The 22908-nt window shown below is 38.1% G+C and overlaps 1 protein-coding gene across 1 annotated transcript in view; it reads right to left on the bottom strand.

Moving 5' to 3' along the window:
• Window positions 1-230: 230 nt before the first annotated feature.
• LOC126972592 (uncharacterized) overlaps window positions 231-22908 on the bottom strand; it is an 81572-nt gene continuing 58894 nt past the window's right edge. The window contains exon 7 of the mRNA XM_050819447.1: window positions 231-236. Coding sequence (XP_050675404.1) covers window positions 231-236 — 6 coding nt within the window. The remainder of the gene's footprint in view (window positions 237-22908) is intronic.

The following is a 22908-nucleotide window of genomic DNA, read 5'->3' as shown; positions in this document are numbered from 1 at the left end:
ACTTACAACTACTATTATAACTATAACCAAATTGCTCACTTGCAGGGCATAAAGTCGAGCACAGGTAACAAACGATGTCTTCTGGTCTGCAATCTGCCCTCTGGTAGGCTCCGGGGTGCACAGCTGCATCAACGACTGCAGTACTTCGTGTCCGCGCGTGGGGTCCATCTTCTCAACACCGGTCGCTATACACGTGCCCCAGTCTTCCATCGTGTCCGGTATTACTGATGTCAAACCTGAAATACATTCAGTTCATTAAAGTTCCATCTCCCATCCACAGTGCCTCTCTATCGCGATCAGTCCTGAGTCTGCTTCATCAATGACAGTCCTGCACTACGTATGATCTGGACGGCCTCGTTTTCGTTTTGCGTTTTGAACAGATTTTCGAAACAGAAATAGATTCAGCTGGCTCCCACAAAATACATTTACAAATACAACCATAATAGCACTCATGCGATTTCACCACTAGTATCTAATATATAAAATTCTCGTGTCATGGTGTTAAACATCGCACTCCTCCGAAACGGCTTGACCGATTCTCATGAAATTTTGAGTGCATATTGGGTAGATCTGAGAATCGGACAACATCTATTGTTCATCCCCTTAAATGTTAAGGGTGGAACACACGATTTTCTTTTTTAATTTTTTTGACATTTTTTTTAAATTTGTTTGATTATGAGTCAGCATTAAAAATACATACAACATCAATTAATATCGGCAATACAACGTTTGCTGGGTCAGCTAATATATATTTCTTATCAAAAGAATTAAGTACTTCTACGTAAAATGTTGGTGTGTAATCTTTTGCTGTTTAAAAAAAGCCGTTATTTTTTACCTCTTATAACATCGACAGGCGACTACACTGTTGCAATAATATGCAATAATAGGTACGTTTGAATTTGAAACCTTTTATTCAAATGTTATAAATATTGTTTTCTCATTTATGCGGCAATATTGGTTAAAGTAAAATGTGCTACTACCTACAGTATGCATAATGCCATCCCCGCAAGCAAAATACATTTTAATGTATTTCTATATAATTGGTCTACTTACACGTCAAAGTGATTCAATTCCCCTTGGGACATCGTTGTCCCGTAAAATTTCTGTACCACTTTATAACACATGAATGTATATTAAATCCTTGTTTTATCTGTTTTTAAAATCCTAACCGAACTAATCCGAAAATAATACCTACGGTTTGAACAATAATACAAATAAGAAGACTTTAAACAAATAAGTATATGTTTGCATGAGTGATTGTGCATTCGAGCATTTTTTATCATATATCATATTATTTACACATGTTGGTCACGGAAATGACACTTATGAATGTCAAAAAAAAAAAAGAATGTCACTGCCACTCTTGTAAATCATGAGTTACATTTTCATCGTTTTACAAATCATTTCAATTACTATACATTTTTTTTATCGAAAATAAGGACAAACGAGCGTACGGGTCACCTGGTGTTAAGTGATCACCGCCGCCCACATTCCCTTGCAACACCAGAGGAAACACAGGAGCGTTGCCTTTAAGGAAGGTGTACGCGCTTTTATTGAAGGTACCCATGTCGTTATCGTCTCGCACCGCACCGTATAAGGAAGTTCATTCCACAGCTTTGTAGTACGTGGAAGAAAGCTCCTTGAAAACTGCACTGTGGAGGACCGCCACACATCCAGATGGTGGGGATGATATAATAACTTGTGGCATGTCGTGCGAAGGTGGAATTCGGCGGCAGGAATCAAGTGAAACAGCTCTTCGACACACTCCCCGTGATAAATGCGGTAGAAGACACACAATGAAGCGATGTCTCTACGCAACGGAATTTTGGAATCGGTGTCCTTCCGCCGCGACTCGCTCTCGCCTCCTCACAACTCAAGCACATCTCACTTATAATTATGTATGTAGTTACAAACCTATCTTCGATGACACCGACTCCAAAAAGTACAATAATCGTAACTAGAATTAGATTGTATAAAAATACGCAATTATTTTTATACTTTTTAGTGCTTATTATATCTATTGTTTTGAAATAGTGTTTTTGGGGTCGGTTGTTTTTTGTTAATTTTTATTTTATTTTATGATTTTTAGTGAATTTGAAGTATACTAAACAACAATTTGTCTAAATATGTGTAATATACTAAATTTTTCAATGCAGCAATGAACGTAAGTACTTTGCAATTTGATTACAGACAGTGTTCCGTTACTTTGTCATGGATTTCGTAATCAGAAAAAAAGAATCATCGAAATCGGTTGGCGCGATATTGAGTTATTCGTAAATTTATCATCTACTTTACTATAAAAATGTAGAGCGAAGTATTTAGGGAAGATAACGACCCGTCCCACGTCGCCGCCACAAGCAGTGAAATTTAAGCGAGCATGATGACAACTGTCACAAGAACTCAACCAAAAAAGTAATGTTTATCTACAATAATATACTCAACAATACTCAATATACACCTCTACTTACAATTTGACCATTTTGCTTTTAGAATAATTCATAATTATTATAAATATTATTATATTCAAATAAGGGTAATTAAACCTCAAATCTTTTAGAGCAATTTATACCCAAACTGTCTTATGATCTAAATAATTCATTAAATTGTAATACGATTTTTCTATAGGTTTATGTTTAATATAGGCTTTGAACTTGTTGAGGGACATTTCCATTATGTGCTCAGGAAGCTTATTATAAAATCTAACGCAATTACCGTTGAATGACTTGTCGAGTTTACTAAGCCTAAAAGTGGGCATTAACAGTTTATTTTTGTTTCTAGTATAAATATTATGTTTTTCATATACCTTTTGAAATTTATTGCCATTTTTATGAACATACACTAAATTTTTATATATATATATTGGTTAGAAACAGTCATAATATTAAAATCTTAAAATTTATATCTAAGCGACTCTCTTGGTCCTATACCATAAATTGCCCGAACAGCTCTTTTCTGCAGCATGAAAATAGAATCAATATCAGCAGCATTACCCCATAATAATATACCATATGACATGATGCTGTGAAAGTAACTAAAATAAACCAATCTTGCAGTTTCAATGTCTGTTAAGGAACTAATCTTTTTTACTGCGTATGCAGCAGAACTTAGTCTACTTGATAAATTTTCTATATGATCGATATGATGACCCATTGGAGTTTGGCATCTAGCGTTATTCCGAGAAAAACAGCGGTATCAACTATATCTAATTTCTCGTTTTTAAGCTGTATATCGATTGACACTTGCTTAACATTAGGTAAAGTAAATTTAATGCATTTCGTTTTATTAGTATTAAGTAACAAGTTATTAGCTTCAAACCAATGTACAACTTTAGTTAAAGCATTGTTAACAACATCAAAATTTGGTAAGCAACGGTGTATTTTAAACATGAGTTATGTATCATCAGCAAAAAACAAAATTTGATATTAATCCTTTACAATATAAGGGAGATCATTTATATAAATAAGGAATAGAAAAGGTCTTAAAATTGAGTCCTGTGGAACACCCATTTTAACCATTGATCCAGAGGATGGCTTTTCATTGACATCCACTTTTTGTAGTCTACAATTTAAATAGGATGTCATTAAGTCCGATGCTTTATTTCTAAAACCTTAATTGTGAAGTTTTCTGACTAATGTTTCGTGTTCAACACAATCTAACGCCTTGGATAAATGAACTCGAAGCGCGTCACGAGACTCTTCCCAGGCTTCAAGTATATTATGTATCATGTCAACACCAGCATCGGTAGTTGAACGACCCTTGGTAACCAAACTGTTTGGAGTGCAATAAATTATTATGGAAAAAGTGGCGAAGCAATTAATTTAAAATTTAGTTATCAAAAATGTTACTTAAAGTGGGTAGTACAGATATTGGTCTATGATTAGTAGGGTCACTGGTACCACCTGATTCAAACAGTGCAACTACTTTACTATGTTTCATTATGTCAGGACATTCACCATATTCTATACAATTGTTAAATATTACAGCTAAATCTGGCGCAATAATACCAATCAAAGACTTAACAAGTATAACTGATTTGCCCCAAAGATCAGTTGTTGCCTTATTTTTAATAGATTTAAAAGCTTTTATAACATCAGAGCTAGAAACATGACCCAATTTAAAGATCTTATCACATTCAAAAATATTATCTCTCAATAGTGAAATAGCGGAGTCTGGTGATGAGTTCTACGAATTTGTAGTGGAGACAGGAATATATGTAAAGAATGTTTCGAAAATTGTTGCAACTTTAAAAACGTTGTTTAAATTTAACTCTGATATTTTATGGGTCTCCCTTCCGGCGATTTTGTAGCGTCAGATGCTTCCATGTTCTATATGCATTTAGTGGTCGGAGGCAATCGATAGAAGCAATCAAATGTTCTCTGTTTGTGGCGGAACAAGATCTGGCCCAACATTTAGTATTCGAACTGAATGACGATCAGTGCGGTGAAAGAAGGAGTCCTGTAAGGAATGAATGGGAAGTGGCAACTAGGGTGGTCAAACTACTTAACAAGCGTTCAACGCAAAGTTGTTTTATTCAGTGACAAGACCGTTCTCTGGACGTCTCTAAACATTATAAATAACTGTCAGTAGTGATAGCGGTGTAACCTCACCTGCCACTACGATGTCGACGGCGGCCTTCTGCATGCGAAGCGCGCGGTCACGCGGCCAGTAGCGCGGCGCACGCAGCCCGGCGGCCGCCACCTCGGCTGCGAACCGCTGCTTGGCCTCGTCGGACTGGCCCGCGCACTGCTGCGCCTGCTGCAGCAGCTGACCGGACACGCGCTCGCCGAAGTGGGCGAACAGTAACTGGTCAAAACACAACACTTATTGACCACAGTACCATGCATCAATCACATACCGTCGATAAATAAAGGCATTTTATTAGCTACCAGAAAAAAATAACATTAGACAGTGTGATTTATTGATTTAAATATTATTGATCATTTTTGAAGTAATACTACTTTTAGCGCGTTAGGGAAAAGCTATCACACAAATTATCAATGAAAAATTTTTAAGGACTTTTGTTATTTTTTTCGCCGAAGAAGTATCTTCATCTATCATAATAGAAATGATAAAATATACTTCATCGTGGTCGATGTGAAATCTTTAGTCAGATTATGTAGTGTTTATTTTATATAATGCATTATATAGTTATGGTAATCTGACGTCCCAATTTAGATCTAAAAAGATTTACTTACTCAAAAAAAAAATATAAAATAAAAAACTCTTACTTTTTAAAATAAATTTAAGAAACATAAAAATCTAAATGGGTGAGCAATGTAATGCGTGAACACATATTATGAATTGATATATTAAACAAGCACAGAGTCCCTTGCAAGCTATTGTCAAGTGGTGTTGAAACTTACACGGAGCATGGTGAACCGGATTCCGCTGAACTTATCTTTCCCTTTCTTCTCCTCAACAGTGAGGAAGTTAACAAGTCTGTTGATGTTTTGTTCGTTGCTGAAGAACTCAAACATATACCGTTCACCCTCTTCCATCTCATCGGGACTTGCGTCGATGGCAAAATTTTGCTCGGCGTATGGTGCTGCCACCTATTGTTGTAAAATATCAAACGTTAGCTGAGCCTTGCAGTGATAAAGAGAACTGAATCACTGTGACAGCATAAGACAAAGTAGGTGTCATCTTTGTAAGTCGTACCAATAAAGCCTTCTCTGTTTGTGGCAGAAAAAGATCTGGCGGTACATTTATGTACTAAAAAGGCGATCAAAGCAGTTAAAGAAGGAATTCAAATGAATCCTATGCGACCTCGAAATAGTTTATCCACGGAAACGTGGTTTTACAGTATTTTTTCATAGAGGAAACAATGGAGCGACGGTCACATAATATTAAGTGATTACCGCTGCCTGTTCTATCTTGCAGCAACAGAGGATTCATAGGACTTGCGGTTCTTTTAGGTCTTTTTTAAGGATACTCAGGGCGTATCTTCCTAAAACTTATTATCATCCGGTTAGTGTGACTGATATCTAAGTTTGTGGCATCAGGTGCGAAGGTGGAATTCATTAGCAACAATTAGGTCATACAGATCTTCGTAACACTTCTCATGATAAATGCGGTAGAAGACATACAATGCAGCGTATATCAATACCATCTTTGTGCTGCAGATGAGGGTTTTTATTGTGATAGTAAATGTATTGTGATTAAATAAAGAAATAACGCCCGCTTAGTTTGTTGCGCCCGTTGTTCTCAGGTCTGAGGTCAAACTTATTCGAATGGGTGTTAGTTTTTGAAGTTCAAGAAGTGATTTTAAATCCTATTTTGAATAAAAATATTTGATATTGAATGAAGCCAATAAAATAAATTACAAGTGCATGTGACGCATGGTTCGTAAATATTGGTGTGTCTTGTTCAATTTCCTAATATGAAATTATTGGGGTGGAGCAGGTATTGACTGTAAAGTAGATCCTGTACATGAAGCCACAACCTGAGATTTGAACAATATAATTTTTATTACTTGTTATATGGGAAATAAGATTACACGTTGTCAAGATATTGGCTATCTAACTATTAATATTAAAGTTAAATGAAATAAAACATATCTGACCTCGATCTCTTTCGGCCACGCGTAAAATCCGTACATTAAGTTTCTGAGCCACGGCTTGTCCCATTCTTCATCAGTTTTCAATACTTTATCTTCAGACCAAATGGCCCAATCCAAGTCCTTCCTGTAACCTGTTTTTATACAGTTCGAATGAATAACCTGAATCGGATAAGCAACGTAAATTTAGCGAAATTGAAAAAAAAACACCGAAATTTGTTGCTTTTTTGTTGCTAATTAGTTGCTAAAAAATTTTTTTTTACTCTAACCGATCGCAAAAATCGGCAATAACGCTAACTTTACATTAAGATAGCGTGGGAATCACTGAATGTAGACTGATCAGTCAAGCAAATAGGGGTCAATTTGTTGCTAAAAGATGCTAAGAAGAAAAAAAAAATTTTTAATTATGCCAAAAACAAAATAATCGGCCACGCTAGCTTAGCTAACGATTTTTCCGTGGAAAAACTATGATGAAAATTTATTGCTGTTCATACTGCAGCTTGCTTTAGCAGAAAGAGTCAGCAACAAAATAAAAACCGGAAGTCAATAGAAGTTGGAGATCGGTTTACAAAAAAACCGGCCACGCTTGCTTATGCTTAACTAACGATTTTTCCACGGAAAAACTATAGTGAAAATTTGTTGCTCCTCACAGAGCAGCTTGTTTTAGCAGGGAGAGTCAGCAACAAAATAACTTTCGACGTCAGTCGTCGACTTTTATTTTGTTTTTTCTTGAAAACTTTGTATTACGTTGTAATAAGAGTATATACACTATAATCGTGGACCAAAGCTCTATCAACTACAATTCATTAAAATTTGTTAGGTTAGTTTATGTTAGAACAGTTAAAACAACGCACGAGCCGAGCGTAGCGTGCCGCGGCAGCGGCCGGCGAGTGCCAGAACCAAATAGTAGGCGTTCCCCCATTACCATTTTTTGCGATCGGTTAGAGCAAAAAAATTAATTTTTAAGCAACTAATTAGCAACAAAAAAGCAACAAATTTCGGTTTTCTTTTCAATTTCGCTAATTTTACGTCGCCATTTTTTCAGACCTTTGGAATATGTTACTTCAAAATTTCATGATAATAATTTTACCCTGTGCTTCCTGGGAGAATAAAAAAGTCCCAGGCATTTACAAATGGGAAGTTTCTTTGCACAGGATGCCAGATAGATAATGGGTACCACAACGGTGCCTTTTCCAGCCGTAAAGCAGTAATGTGTAAGCATTACTGAGTTTTGGTGTGCAGGGCGCCGTAGCCAGTGAAATTACTGGGTAAATGTGACTTAACATCTTATGTTTCAAGGGGTCGAACGCAATTCTAGTGCTGATAAGAACTTATGGGTGATGAACGGTTGGAGGGACATTTCAATTTACACATAAGCTACGAGGGGAGGCTGATAAGTAATCTACCTAACTATGAAAGAAAAGACTTTGATGGCTAGTTTTTTTTTTATTTTTCTATATAGTTTTCTATATAGCAAGTGAAATACACTTATGACATTTGCAAATAAGTGACATCATGCCGTTATAATAGTAATTTTTATTTTGCTCGTCAAAATGGTCAGTCACAGCCTCCTTCATTTCTTCGTCCGTCGAAAATCTGCGACCCCTCAATTTTTTCTTTAAATCTTTGAATAAGAAATAGTCACAGGGAGCCAGATCTGGACTATAAGGTGGATGGTTAATTTCTGTGAAGCCGTTTTTGCTCAGGGCTGACTTCGCCGTTAAGGCTGTGTGTACAGGAGCATTGTCTTGTAAAATCAGAACACCTTTGCTGAGTTTGCCTCTCCGCTTTTCTTTGATTTGTTCACGAAGCTGGTCAAGCAAGTTTGCATAATATTCAGCATTCATTATTGTATTTTTAGGCAAATAATCTATCATCAAAATCCCTTCGACATCCCAAAATACGGTGGCCATTAGTTTTCCAGCCGACGGCCGAACCTTGAACTTCCTTGGCGGCTTTTCTCCTTTAAATTTCCATTGCATTGACTCTTGTTTACGTTTAAAGATATTTATTTCTCATTAAAAACATAATATTGTCACTTACATGAGAACATAAAAATATGGTGTAATAATTTATCCGCCGTTCTTTAGATGTTCAGTACATACATATACACATTATAGTACTTATTCTTCTTCACAAAATTTAAGATTACACACTTTTACAGGGCACTGTCACATAACAAACAATTTCAGACACGTGTTTTATAAAAACTTTGAAACAATATAGTCTGATAGCTCACGTTTAAATGTTTTTAGTGACCTAATCTTTTTGAGAGATGAAGGTAGACTATTAAAAAGTTGTGCGCCCTCGTAAATAAACATACGCTTGCCATAATTTGTTCTTGTCTTAGGTAGTATCAAGTAGCTGGCTCGTCTCGTGCTGCGTTTAGACGCATGTTTAGTTTGGGTGAGTAAGATTGATGTATGGATGGAATTATGTAGAATTTTTTGTATCAGTATACATGTATGGTATGTGTAAAGTTGTTTTATGTTCATGAGGTTAGTTTGTTTGTATATTTTAGAAGTAGGTGTTAAATAAGCGAAATGGAATAACATTTTTATGAGTCTATTTTGTATTGTTTGCAATTCAGCTAACTTGGTTTTTTGAGCACTGCCCCATATTTCAATTAGATATGTAAGGTGTGATTTAACTAATTAATTATAATTCTAACTTTGCGGGGTATCGAACGAACTATGCCACGAAGTTGTTTGCTTTCCGGATCCCACTGGCGAATCCAAGTTTCATCACAGGTCACAATTGGAGAGATAGTCTCTTCTTCTTTACCTTTGACCAGGTCTAGAAATGCCTGACAACATTCTACTCGCCTTTGTTTGTCAAAGGGGGTCAACATTCTAGGGTACCAACGCGCGCTCACCTTGGACATACCCAAATGTTCGTGAATAATTTCATGAACTCGTTCCTTGCTAATGCCCACATCTCTGGCTATCTCCCACTGCTTGATTCGCCGATCTGCAAGAATCAGGTTCTTCACTTTTTCAACATTATCTGCGGTAACAGCAGAAATTGGCCTTCCACTACGTGGGTCGTCTTCCAGGCTCTCACGGCCATGTTTAAATTGCTTCGACCAAAACTTTATGACGAATTCAGAAGGACTTGAATCACCAAACACCTTTAACATGCGCTCTCTGATCTGCGTAGGCGTATTTCCTTCTTTACTTAGGAATTTAATCACTGCTCGATGCTCAAATTTCATCATTTTACAATTTTCTTTCGACATGGTGAAATCAAAGCCGCGCCAAAAAAACAAAAGCAAGCGAAAAAAAATAAGCGTCATAATTTTGAAAAAGGAATAAATATAGAATATGATTTTGCAGTGGCCAGTTCGATTTTCAAAACTTTTTTTAACAAAGTAGATTTTATATCAGCCACCCCTCGTATGTGTTATGAACGAGGTCGCTGAGCGTTAAAAGTGAAAACGTTGGGGAAGTTAACCGTATAGCAAGCTGTTATAAGTAGGTATTTCACCACCCAGACAAATTAAATAAATTACTAATAATAATAAATCAGTGGATTGTTATGCAACATGTTATGTCTGTCACTTATATGTTAAAAATTATGTTTTTATTGTAGTGCGTGATTTTTTAATTAAACTTATTTGAATAATAGCATCCAAAGTACCTACTTATAATAATTATGGGCTCGATTATTTGTTTTATCGCATTGTGTTGATATATTTTGTTCTTTGGTTTGGTTGGCTTACGCTAAAGGTATTGAAATTGTTGTATTGTCTTTGATACTTGCAAATTTTAAATATCTACGTCTTTGTGTACACAAGAGGAGCTATAAAGCGTATATAAGTATTATTAATAGTAGATTAGTATCCAAGGACGCAATTGATGCTTACATCCGAGCTAACTACTCTAAATATTATTAATTGGTGCTTCAGCTTCCACTTTCATTGAATCGGGAGTGCAGCATATATCTTCATCACTTGCAGCACGTAATTAAAAACAATATTTAAAGTAAAAGTTTTCTATTCCCGCCTTTTTTCATCTTTTTTTTTTATTATTTTTTGCAAGTACGACATTGAGCTTCGCCGTTCGATATTTAAAATTGATTACTATCATACTCATACGAAGACAAGGCTGAATAGCGAAGCGACCTCTTTTGATATTGGGCTGAATGCATGATGTCTATTGCCAGTATGATGGTTAGATGTACGCGAACTTTTTGAAAGAGTGAAGAGTTTTTTTTTAATTACTTACCGCCCTAGGGCTAGAGCGCTAATTGGTCACCTACAAGCCCCACTTGGGGGTAATAAGAACCTTCTTAACGAATATGAGAGATGTAAAACAATATTTATTAACACGGCTTTGTTTGAACACAGTTTGAGACGCGACATCGCCGTGAACTCGCTGCACGCACCCTGATGGAGCCAGTGGGTACCCACTCCGATAAAAGGTGGTGTGTCATACCAGGAACGTGTCTGTCGGGCCTGGTGACCCCGGCCACCACGTAGGGGTCCACCTTGATCTTCGTGAGCGGTCGCTTGCGTTGCTTGAGCGCGTACATCGTCAGCCGCTGGGCCGCGCGGCGCACGGCGATGTTCTCGTGCAGCAGGCTGCGGCAGAAGAGAAGAAGCGCGCGCGGCGGGTACGGGCTCTGGAGCGACGGACAGCACGTGAGCATCTGCATCACCAGCTCTAGCCGCCGCCATTGACTGGCACGATACGAGAATATTAGACAAACGGTAATAACACAACACAAATATTAGTTTAGTGTGCGTAACAAAATTATCTTAGTATTTATATTAATAAAGACATACTCACGAAACCTCTAAAGGTTTATATGCAAGCGGAAAGTTAGATTTTTTTTTAGCTTTAATTTGATATTTTTCCTTTCTAGATAGCCTAAATTCTACAATTAAAATAGTGAATATTATTTTAGAGTATATCGACATTACATTACAATAGTAAAAAAAATCTTTGTAGTTATTAGTAAATTTATATTTAACATGATTAGGCGGCACAATGGTTTTAAGTTGTCTTATTCATATATTATGTATTTGTTCTAAGTCTGTTTTATACGCTCTGCCATAACATTACAACCTGTATCTAACGACAGAATCAGCCAGACCAAGATATAGTAGTCTCAAGCTTTTGTAGTCCATTTTGTACTTATATATGTATTAATAATCTAGAAAAATCTTAGTTTATTACATATATATTCTATATGAGGACCCCCGGTATTGTTATTATTTATAATTAGCCCAAGGTACACATGTTCTTTCACTACATCCAATTGATCCAATTGACAGTCGTGACAGTGGGTCACAGAGCACAGTACAACAGGAGCAGCACACGTGCCCGGGTGTTACATAGTGAACAATAATTGTTTCACTCGTGACCAAACGTGGACATACAGGAAGTTACAATTAAACTACAATAACTTATCGACTTGTGTCTCTGTGGTAATGATGGGTTATCGTTTATAGAACAATTATATTATATCAAACTTATTAATATCAGACTTGTTCCATTTAGTATCTGATGTATCAATATTATCACGCTTAATACAGATACAATATTTTTCTAACAGCGTCCTCGCGGACGACGTCGCGGGCAGCAGCTAGTATATACATATATTTTCTGCCGTAAAGCAGTAATGTATAAGCATTATTAGTATAAGTAGCTAGTGAAATTACTGGGCAAATGAGGCTTAGCATCTTATGTCTCAAGATGACGAGCTCAATTGTAGTGCTGCTCAGAACTTTTGAGTTTTTCAAGAATCCTAAACGTTCTGCTAGTAAAAAAGGTATTCTTCGTGTTCTTCCCTATAACGCAGATCGTTGAATTAAACATACCTTTACCATGTCAACCTTTCCCACCTCTTCCTCAAAAATCTAATAAGACCACCTCACCCGTTAAATGTCTCCGCGAAGTTCACCAAATTATCAATGAGCTCGTAGTAAGCTCGCTCAGCATCATCAGATTGTTCCTTTTCCCGTTCTTCAGCCTTCTCCAACTGTTTCACGAACTCAGGATCGTTCAGTTGCTCTGGGGTCAGCAATACTCTAGCCAGCTGTACCGACTGCTTGCTCATCGTCAGCCTCGTGTTGATCGTTGGTAATTGTCGGTGAAGCGTGTCGGCGAATGCTTGCTCGAGACTAAAAAATTGTAAAAAATTTAATTTTAACTTTTAATATTTTCTCTTGTATAACTATTATTAGTTAGTTAGTAGTTACCGATGGATGCTCGGCTTCTCACTGAGCGGTGCTCTCAGCACGGCCGACCACAGGTCTCTGATGGCCTTCCAATCATGTTTGGCTATCACTGGGGTTGACTTGGGCCCGAGTAAGATGAAGAGTGCGCCCTTGTGCCTGGCATGTTCCTCGTCCCCCTCCCCTATGGAGGGCAGAAGACTGAGTATTTTGGGGATGAGGACCCGGTAAGAATAAGGATAGTGCATAAGTATCCAGTAGAGGCGCACCTGAGCTGCTTTGCGGACCTAAAATTAAAAAAAAAATATATATTTCTATAGTGTAGTATATACAGTCTGGCTAATGAAAGCTGAACCCAGCCATTTATAATAATGGCAATATTATATGAATTTTTTTCTTCTTTAGATGTACCAACAATAACTCAACTTAACATTAACAATTGATTTGGACTTACATACTAATTCTTGGTTAGTTATTCTAATTTGGTACATTCAACATTTTAAATAAGAAAAAAATTAAGTAACTTAATAATAAATCTTAATTGTAGAAACTATACAATGTAAATAATTATAATGTGATAAGTGTGAAATTACAAAACAACTAAATACTAACCAACTATTAAATATCATTAAGACAATGTCAATCAATCTGTTGGGTCTTGATGTCACATAGAAGTTTGTTTATATTACAAGTGGGAGGCTTCTTTGCACAGGATGCCGGCTAGATTATCGGTACCATGTCTCAAGGTGACGAGCGCAGTTGTAGTGCCGCTCAGAATTTTTGAAGCAGGGCGCATCAATTGACAACAGCTGATAAAAAGAAGTTTCTTGAATGAACGAGAAGAGAAGGAAGCGATGTTGTCGTGAAAAAAATTAATGTTTAGACGTCTTGACTGAATAAGCAGGTTATTTCATACTTGATTGAGGATAGTATTTTAAAATTTTATGTTTCTTGTGTTTCACATAGTTCACCTTCTATTTGCGCGATATTTGAAAGTATTACATATTATACTGTATTTTAGATAATCTTGACGACAGTTGCGACCAAGAAAACAAATAATACACTTAGAAGAAACATACATTTCGGCAGCTCAAATGGAAACAGTCGTAGAATATGCTTTTGAAAGTATAACTATAATGACATCAAAAAGAATTCTAAAGGAATCAATTTTGAGAAAATAAATCCCTTTTATGCCTTTTAACATCAGAACATTGAAAGACAATGACAGAGCATATTCTTCATGTTGAAGTTCAGAACAAAACGAGGGATAAAATAATAGAAGAGCTGGAACCATTGATCATAAGTGTGCAGGATGATAGTTTCAGTAGTAGTTCACACGAATCTATATAAATATATTAGAATCAACTTCTGATTATAATGAATAAAGTCTGTTTATCTTCCTCTATGGCTTTTATTTTTATGCTCACCTCAGCTGTGTAGTGGTTTACATTTTGTTCAATACTGTAGGTTCTTATAATATGATCCCTTTGTACGTTGAAGTTTCAATTTTAAATAATACATTTTATTGCAAACAACTCATGCCTCAATAATGTCTGTGTAAGCAGGAATTATGTAATAAATGACTGTAAAGAATTGATAAACCAAAACCTACATAATAACCGGTAAGGAATTATCAAAAAAAATAATAGGACAACGGTTGACCCTAAAGGACATCCCTGCAACTTCCCGCTGATTCCATACCTACATGCTTCAAATTGTACTTATGATTTTGAGCTCTTTGAGCTCAGAGTTAGGTGTTATATGTTTTTTAAGCTCTTCGAGCTCAAGTCTGGTAAAAGTTTGATAAAACACATTTTTTTTTTTAATTTCAAACGGCAATAATTTTTGAATAAATTAACCAATTTTCACGCGCTTGGCGGCATTCCACGCAGTTTTGTGAGACTCATCAAACACCTTTAGAGTTAATCGAACTCGGAATTTTGAAGTAATTTCGAAAAAATACTTTTCGGTTTTCTTTCGTCAACGATAACTCACGAACAAATTAACCGATTTTAACCTGCTTGAGGCGATTGAAGTGGCTTTTTGAATATTTTTTGAAGCGATCGGTAAAGCACGAACACACATACATACATACATATATACTGACGTACGGACACCATCACGGGAATAGTCTGAAGACTACAAACAAAGGCCTTATAATCATACAACCAAACTGTCTGCTCACCGAACTGTAAGTATAGATGGACAGCTCATACAGCGCACTGAGCGCCTCCACCGCGCAGGGCGTGATCCCGGCGTCACACACCAGCTCCAGGCGGGACTCGTCCAGCAGCCGCGCGGAGTCGGCCACCAACATCCGCAGCCTCGCGGAGCTGTACTTGCAGGCGCCGCCTCTGCCATCGAACGCTCGCTCCAGGGAGTTATACAAACGAATGCGGCCCTCCAAGCTGGGCCCGGCCCGGAAACTCTTCATCACCACCACACGCTCCCAAACCTTCAATAATATTTACATATACTAATTACCTTTCACGGTCATACACCTTAAATCTCAAAAGATTCTCCTTGATATACGATTTCTATGATCTTCCGATATTTCGGCTGTATTAAAAGTGCCCCGATCACGGGTTCAACGCATAAAGGCATTTATTTTCACAAAATTGATACTAGATACTACTACATGACTTACTACTAGCGTGGGACTGGACAATACAAACTATGTAAGTGAATATTTACATTTTTAAAACGATTTACGATTTACGAACTTTATTTCTCATAAGAATATTACAATATTCACTTATATTATTATGTTAGCCGTGAGAATATGACAGTATCTATATTTTATCGATTGTTTTCCTTGTTTAAATATAAATATAATATAAATAAATATAAAATAAGTGGCACAGAGGCGGTATTCAGTCAGTGTTTACACGCGAGCCTGACATATCGACCCTGCTTTGGGGTCTTCAATACGTAAATGTATTTTCCTCTTATCCAAACCAACCATTGACGAGTTAGGGCGTTACTCTGTCCGATTACTGTTTGAATATTACTCGTAGTAACATTATTCGTAAATTACTTTTAGAAGCTTTGTTTGTTCCTTTTAAAGTTCCGTAACATTCTGAACTCTTGTAATAGTGTTGGCCGTAAACGTTAAGAATACAATTTAAGTGACGCGAAGAAGAAAACAATCAAAATAGAGACAGATCACGAGTTGAAGGGAGGCCCACGGCCTACTATACAATACAATACATATAACATTTTATAAATAACTAGCTGACCAAGCAAACGTTGTATTGCCGATATTAACATCGCGATACAAAAGTAACTGTTGATCGTAGATGGGTGAAAATTTCAAGTTGTATGTATTTTTAATGCTGACTCATTTATTTATTTATACTTTAATAAAACGGCGTAAGCCAATTACAATATTAAAGTAAGAATTAATTACAAACTAGACATATTACACAAATAATAATTAATAAATACAAAGTTTACTGTAAATAACTAACAATTAATTAAAATCCAAATACCGTTCATTCATTCCTCTCACAAAAACGCAAGCACTCTGTTAAAATCGTCTGCCATCCATCCGCAAATAAATCACAGGCAGGGTTGGCTTCGAGAAGAGCGTTGAGAGCAGAGAGAGACCTCGGTATTGGTGAGTTGGTGCGAGCCACAGTACGATGTGTCGGACTTGAGAACAATCTATGCTTGCGCCTCGAACAGTAATTGTCCGGTACAAAGATTCTACATAGCTCAACATGCAAACTCGGCGCATCTACATCACCTCTGAGAACTCTGCACATAACTGTGAGCTGCTGTCGTTTTCGCCTAACCTCGAGGGAGTTGTAGCCTAATGTACCCAGAAGATTTTTTTTTTAAATTAAAAGAAACAGAAGAGGCCCCAGTATCGGTCCCTGACTAACCCCAGATCGCGTGTGGTAATGATTGGATTCGAACAGACCAAGCCGGACATATTGTTTACGGTCACGCAAGTAGTCTGCGATAAGTCGGAGAAGTCTCGGTGCAAAGCCAATAGCGCTAAGTTTTTGTAACAATATGTCATTATTGACCCTGTCAAATGCTTTCTGGAAGTCAAAGTAGAGCACGTCAACCTGAGAACCACGATCCAGTTTTTCCGAGATAAAATCAACTAGTGACAACAAGTTAGTGTCTACAGATCTTTTCGGTCTAAAACCATGCTGCTCGCCACAAATGTATTTGTCCACTTGCGCGTATATGTAGTTGTGAATAATGCTTTCAAATACCTTTGCGGGCGAAGACAACACTGCAATAGGACGGTACTCTTCAACTTTCGATTTATCAGAGCTTTTTGGTACTGGGGTAACTCTCGACAACTTCCATTGGGACGGATATTCTCCCGATTCCAGGGCAAGATTGAAAATATGACAAAGAGGCATACAAAAGTTCTTTTTTGCCAGCTTTAGAACTGCAGGAGGAACACAATCCGGTCCTACGGAACTGCTCTGCTTCAACTTGTTGATTCCACCTATGACATCATCAGGTGTAATATGAAAGATGTTTACATAATTGCTGTCATACGTCCTATCGAAGCCATAAGCTTCATCTGTATCGAGTATAGGTACATCTGGCAAAAATGTGCTTGAAAAAAAAGTTGGCGATCATAATCATAATCAAACAAATTTAAAAAAAATGTAAAAAAAATAAAAAATAAAAAAAAAATCGTGTGCCAGCACCCTTAACATTTAGGGGGATGAATAGATGTTGTCCGATTCTCAGACCTACCCAATATGCACTCAAATTTTCATGAGAATCGGTCAAGCCGATTCGGAGGAGTTCAAAGTTTAACACCATGACACGAGAATTTTATATATTAGAAAGATATATAGAAGACAACTGTTACGTGCCCAGGCACGATGTCTATCGCGATCATTTTCATAGGCACATTACATACCACGATGTCATTAGATGTATCCAATTTAGGTTGACGTCAAATCAATGCGGAAACTGAATCGCAAACTGTTTTAATTCAACCATTCATTCGTACCATGAGGTAATATTTCAACCTAAACTGGATAGCTTATGTGTCAAAGTGAGGAAAATGGAATTGATGAAACATAAGATGAGAATACTTTTTTTGGAAAACAAATTACTGAAAATAAATTCCGAAAATGGAAAACTAAAGACGAGGCAGTAAGGCTATACGCCTATTCGCAAGAACGAATTAAAAAAAATGTAGGTCAATCTACTCTGTGCTTCTGTCAAATCAAACATCAATGGAGGTGCGTTCATATCTCGTTTTATCAGTTTATTTTTCGAAAACACCTAAGCTAACCATTAATTTGTAATTCAAGAAGGGTTTAATGGTTTATAATTTGACGCTATAAAGCGCAATTTAAAAATAAATTTGTACGCCGCTAAAAACATATCTTTATAGGTTTTGAAACGCAACGCATATGCTTCGAGCAAGAGACTTATACAACGACTGTACAGCGACACCGCGGACCACAGACAAATATATTTTGTTCATTCTTCCATTAGCGATTCAAACTCCATTCAGAGGACCTAATCAACTTTTAATAAGCGATGCGATTCCGATGCAGTTCAGTTTAGGTACCTTAACTGAATCGCTAATATTCGTACCATGAAGTGCCTTTTACTGAATGGCGTTTGGATCGCTTAGGAAGAATGATCGAAATAAATTTGTCAGTGGTCCGCGGTGTGAGAAAGAGATGACGCTCCACAGTCGTTGCATAAGTTTGTCTGTCTTACTCGAACCATATGCGTTGCGTTTCGAAACCTAAAGCGCTTTATAGCGTCAAATTAATATAGTAATACAAATAAATATAGTTCTTTGGATTACAAATTAAATGTTTGCTTAGGTGTTTTCGTAAAATTAACGAGTTTTGAACGCACCTCCATTGATGTTTGATTTGACAGGATCACAGAGTACTTTTTTTTAATTCTTTCTTGCGAACAGGTTTTAGTCCGGGCCCTTACTGCCTCGTAGAAAAAAGTCCAATTAAGTATTCTCATCTCATCTTTCAATCATTTTCCTTTTCTGTATGTTTTCACAATTTTTTAAAAGTTATTAACAACACGATTCACATTCCTCTAAGGAAGAAGCAACTCTTTTCGAGTCTCTCACTTTGACACATAAGCTATCCAGTTTAGGTTGAAATATTACCTCATGGTACGAATGAATGAAAGAAATCAATCAGTTTGCGATTCAATTTACATAATTTTTGACATTCAATTGACATCATTGCGATTTAATCAGTTGATTTGAAGTCAACCTAAATTAGATAGCTTTAATCACGTCGTGGTACCAAATAGCAAAGCAGTTCATTTCAGGTTTTCAATTGAATCGTAATAAGAGTTCATGATAGGCCCCCAGTTATAGGCTTGCTATGAATCTTAGCGATTCAGTTAAGGTATCTAAACTGAACTGCATAGGAATTGAATCGCTAAAACAAAAGTTGATGGTAGGCATTTAGGGGAAAACATAAACTAGTTATGCCTACTACTCGATTATGTAAGTAGATTTTTTATTGGGCGATGTATATGCTTTTACAACATGATTCCAGAAAATGTACAAAATACAAAAGAATTGTTAAAAAACGTTTATGTGGTAAACATTTACTATACAATAAATTAGTTTCTAAAAGATACCACAGAATGTAAATGGAACGACCACTCTCAAGCTACTTACTAATAAGTTTTATTTATAAATTGTATTGTGACAAATATTGTACATAAAAAAGCCCGGTGAGTTTTTTGCGCCCGTTCTTCTCGGGTTTGAGGCATAGATTTTCGAATGGGTCATCTTTGACGTTCAATTTGAAATCCAATTTTGAATAAAAATATTCGAATTTGAAAAAAATAATTTATTATTCTTTCACAAGTGAGCAGCAGTCACCGACCTGTATGAGCATCTCAAGTCCTCGCGTGTCATCAGTTTTTTCGGCCAGCATCTTAGCCTGCACCTTGGTCAGTAGTGCCGTGAGCGCTACTCGCATGTTGGCGCCGTGCAGGGTCACTTCATGTCTCACTCCGGTTGTGAGCGGCATCTTCAACGCTGGCACCTGGGACTCCGACCTACCGGCAATCATATGAATTTGTCTATAAATTTTTTTCCAAGTAATGTTAATGCCTGTAACGACATCTAAAACACGTTATCGAATATATATTGACTTGGTTATCTGTGCTGGGGTAAATAATTCTTAAGCGTTATCGTACAAGACTTATCTTTGTTCGTTTATCTATATATCATCTAGACAGCTGTGGAAACCTCGAAAAAAATGAGTTGACAGTTTACCTCAATTTTTAAGCAATGTACACATACTAACAAAAAGTGACATACAAATCGCGAGCGTAAGACGTAGCTTGTCACGCACACCAAAGTAATAAACCTGGCCTGTTTTCATCGGTTGTCCAGCAGCAAGAGGCTCTATCTACATGTATAATGTATCCAAGACTCTTATATTAGGTATATATGATACTCACAGAGAAATAGGCTCCTCATTTGGCATCGGTAGAAAGGGAGTGCAGGCTAGCGCCACATTGATGATGTGAAAGCACCTGTTCATCCGTTCCCTGCAGATCGTCTTCTCTCCTGCCAGCCACTGCTGGAGCCTCTCCACCTCCGGTTTCAAGTATCTATCCGACAACATCTGAGCACACTTGGCCTCTTCCTCGTTGGGCACGTGCCATTTAAAATCAGCGTCCTTCAACCTGCATCCTTTACCCCACTCTCGGATGGGTAACCAGGTCCTGGGAGCGTCCCCGTAGTCCTTTGTGAGGCACCTTATTTCTTTAAGCTCTACGGTTGAAAGCACCGACATAATGGTGTTCAATGTGTCACACGCCCGTTTGAGAGCATATAATGAATGAAGCTTCAGTGCTCGGTCCAATACTGGTAAGATTTGGGGGATATATTTGAGTATGACTGTTCCTTCGCAGCCTACCACCTCCTTTAGTAACACCAGGCGATAGACGAGCTCGCGGGGCGGATTCTCTTCACGCAGAGCCTCGTCGGTGGATAACAGCTCTAGCAACTCTCGACATAAGTCAGGGAGGAAGGCGGCCGCCGTGGGCTCGGGGTCGACCCGAGCGAACACTCGCAGAAGGGTTCCGACCATGCTGCCGGACACGTTTGTCTCGAATGTGGACTCTGTTGCGAACGCTTTAAATTTCCGAAGCGCCTCCTTGAATATTTTAGGAGAACATTGCGTCAGAATGCCCTGAGCCGCGGTCGATATGCCCGACTCCGTGACGGCATCGGTTTTACTCCTGAGACAGTCCGTGTCTTTTGTATCTAGACGAGCGTGTTCCGTGACACACGACTGAATTATGGTGAACACTTTATCAAAGAACACGAGAACAAAGTCTTCAAACTGCGCGGTCGCCTCGCACACTAGACGTTCTTCTTCGGTCAAGTCCGGCCAATACTCGGGGGCGGAGCTGCAGTCAATGAACGGCATCATGGTGCTGAACATCAGGTACATGTGGAGGGTCACAATAGTCTTCTTGATGTCGTTGGGATCTAATCCCGGGAGCACGGCCGTGAGGAGGGGCACCACACTGATGCACCCGTCGGGATACCCGGCGTCGGCTCCTCGCAGCAGCGGGCGGGCCACGGCGGCCACGGCCGTGATGGCGGCCGTCACCCGGTGCGGCTCGGTGAGCGAGGTCAGGGCTGTCTGCAGCTTGTCCAACAGCGGCGGGATGACCAGGGCCGGCCTCAGGGTGGCCAGGCTGAGCAGCGCGCCCGAGATGTCCATGGCACCGCTGCGGCTGTACACGGCCTGCAACGTGGGCTCCAGGACGATGGCCACGAACTCGTCGATGTCCTCCTTCCGCAGCTTGTACGATGCTGGTGTTGTATTTTCCCAACTCTCTGAGTACTTCTTCTCCCGTTCTCGGCGCACTCTGAAATCATCAATATATCACACTAGTTTTCACCTTATTTTGTCATTCCGTGCGATTGAAGCGTTAAACTATCGGCAACTGTGTGAACAAACCGACATTACCCATTTCCTAGGTATTATTAAACAATCCTAAAAAGCAACCGATAAATAATATCGAGATTGAGAACCTAAGTTAATTCAGGCTATTTGTGCGCTAGCTTGTGAGTATAGTGTTATGATTATTATAGTGGTGAATATATGATACGTGACCATTACCACATTTAAGGACGCGTTCTCAAAACATAGAGGTATCGAATCGCACCACTACACTGACACCGCTTAAACACATACACGTACTTAAAGCTAATTGCGGGGATCAAATGAATTTGATACTTTAGCAAGTTTGGATTTTGTTTTATTTTTTAATACCTATGTATTTTTGATAATTGGTTGATGTATGCGTTTAGTAGTTAAATATTACAACTTTAGATGGCAATTCTGCCGCAAAACGTCGTGTGCAGTAAACGCAGTTTTTTTAAAATCCAAGATGGCCGCCGCGAAAAATTATGATTTCAGCAATATGGATATCGTATCCGAGGTTACCGAGGGTGCAGAGAACGAATTTGTGATCATTTATGAAATCCAAGATGGCCGCCGCGCAAAATTATGATTTCAACAATATGTGTATCGTATCCGAGGTTTTCGAGGGTGCAGAGAACGAATTTATGATCATTTATGAAATCCAAGATGGCCGCCGCGCAAAATTTTGATTTCTACAATACGGGTATCGTATCTGAGAATCTCGAGGGTGCAGAGAACGATTTTAAGGATCATTTTTGAAATCCAAGATGGCCGCCGCGCAAAATTATGATTTCAGCAATATGGATATCGTATCCGAGGTTATCGAGGGTGCAGTGAACGATTTTGGGATCATTTTTGAAATCCAGGACGGCCGCCGCGCAAAATTTATGATTTCAACAATATAGGTATCGTATCTGAGAATCTCGAGGGTGCAGAGAACGATTTTGGGATCATTTTTGAAATCCAAGATGGCCGCCGCGCAAAATTATGATTTCAACAAAGTGTACACACTTTGTTGAAATCTAATATGTATATAATGTCGTATCCGAGGTTTTTGAGGGTGCAGAGAACGAATTTGTGATCATTTATGAAATCCAAGATGGCCGCCGCGCAAAATTACGATTTCAACAATATGGGTATCGTATCCGAGGTTCTCGAGGGTGCAGAGAACGATTTTGGGATCATTTTTGAAATTCAAGATGGCCGCCGCGCGGTAGCCAAACAGCGCAAAATTATGA

Source organism: Leptidea sinapis, chromosome 26, assembly GCF_905404315.1.
Source record: "Leptidea sinapis chromosome 26, ilLepSina1.1, whole genome shotgun sequence".
Taxonomy (NCBI): domain Eukaryota; kingdom Metazoa; phylum Arthropoda; class Insecta; order Lepidoptera; family Pieridae; genus Leptidea; species Leptidea sinapis.
This window is presented reverse-complemented; position numbering and strand designations above follow the sequence as displayed.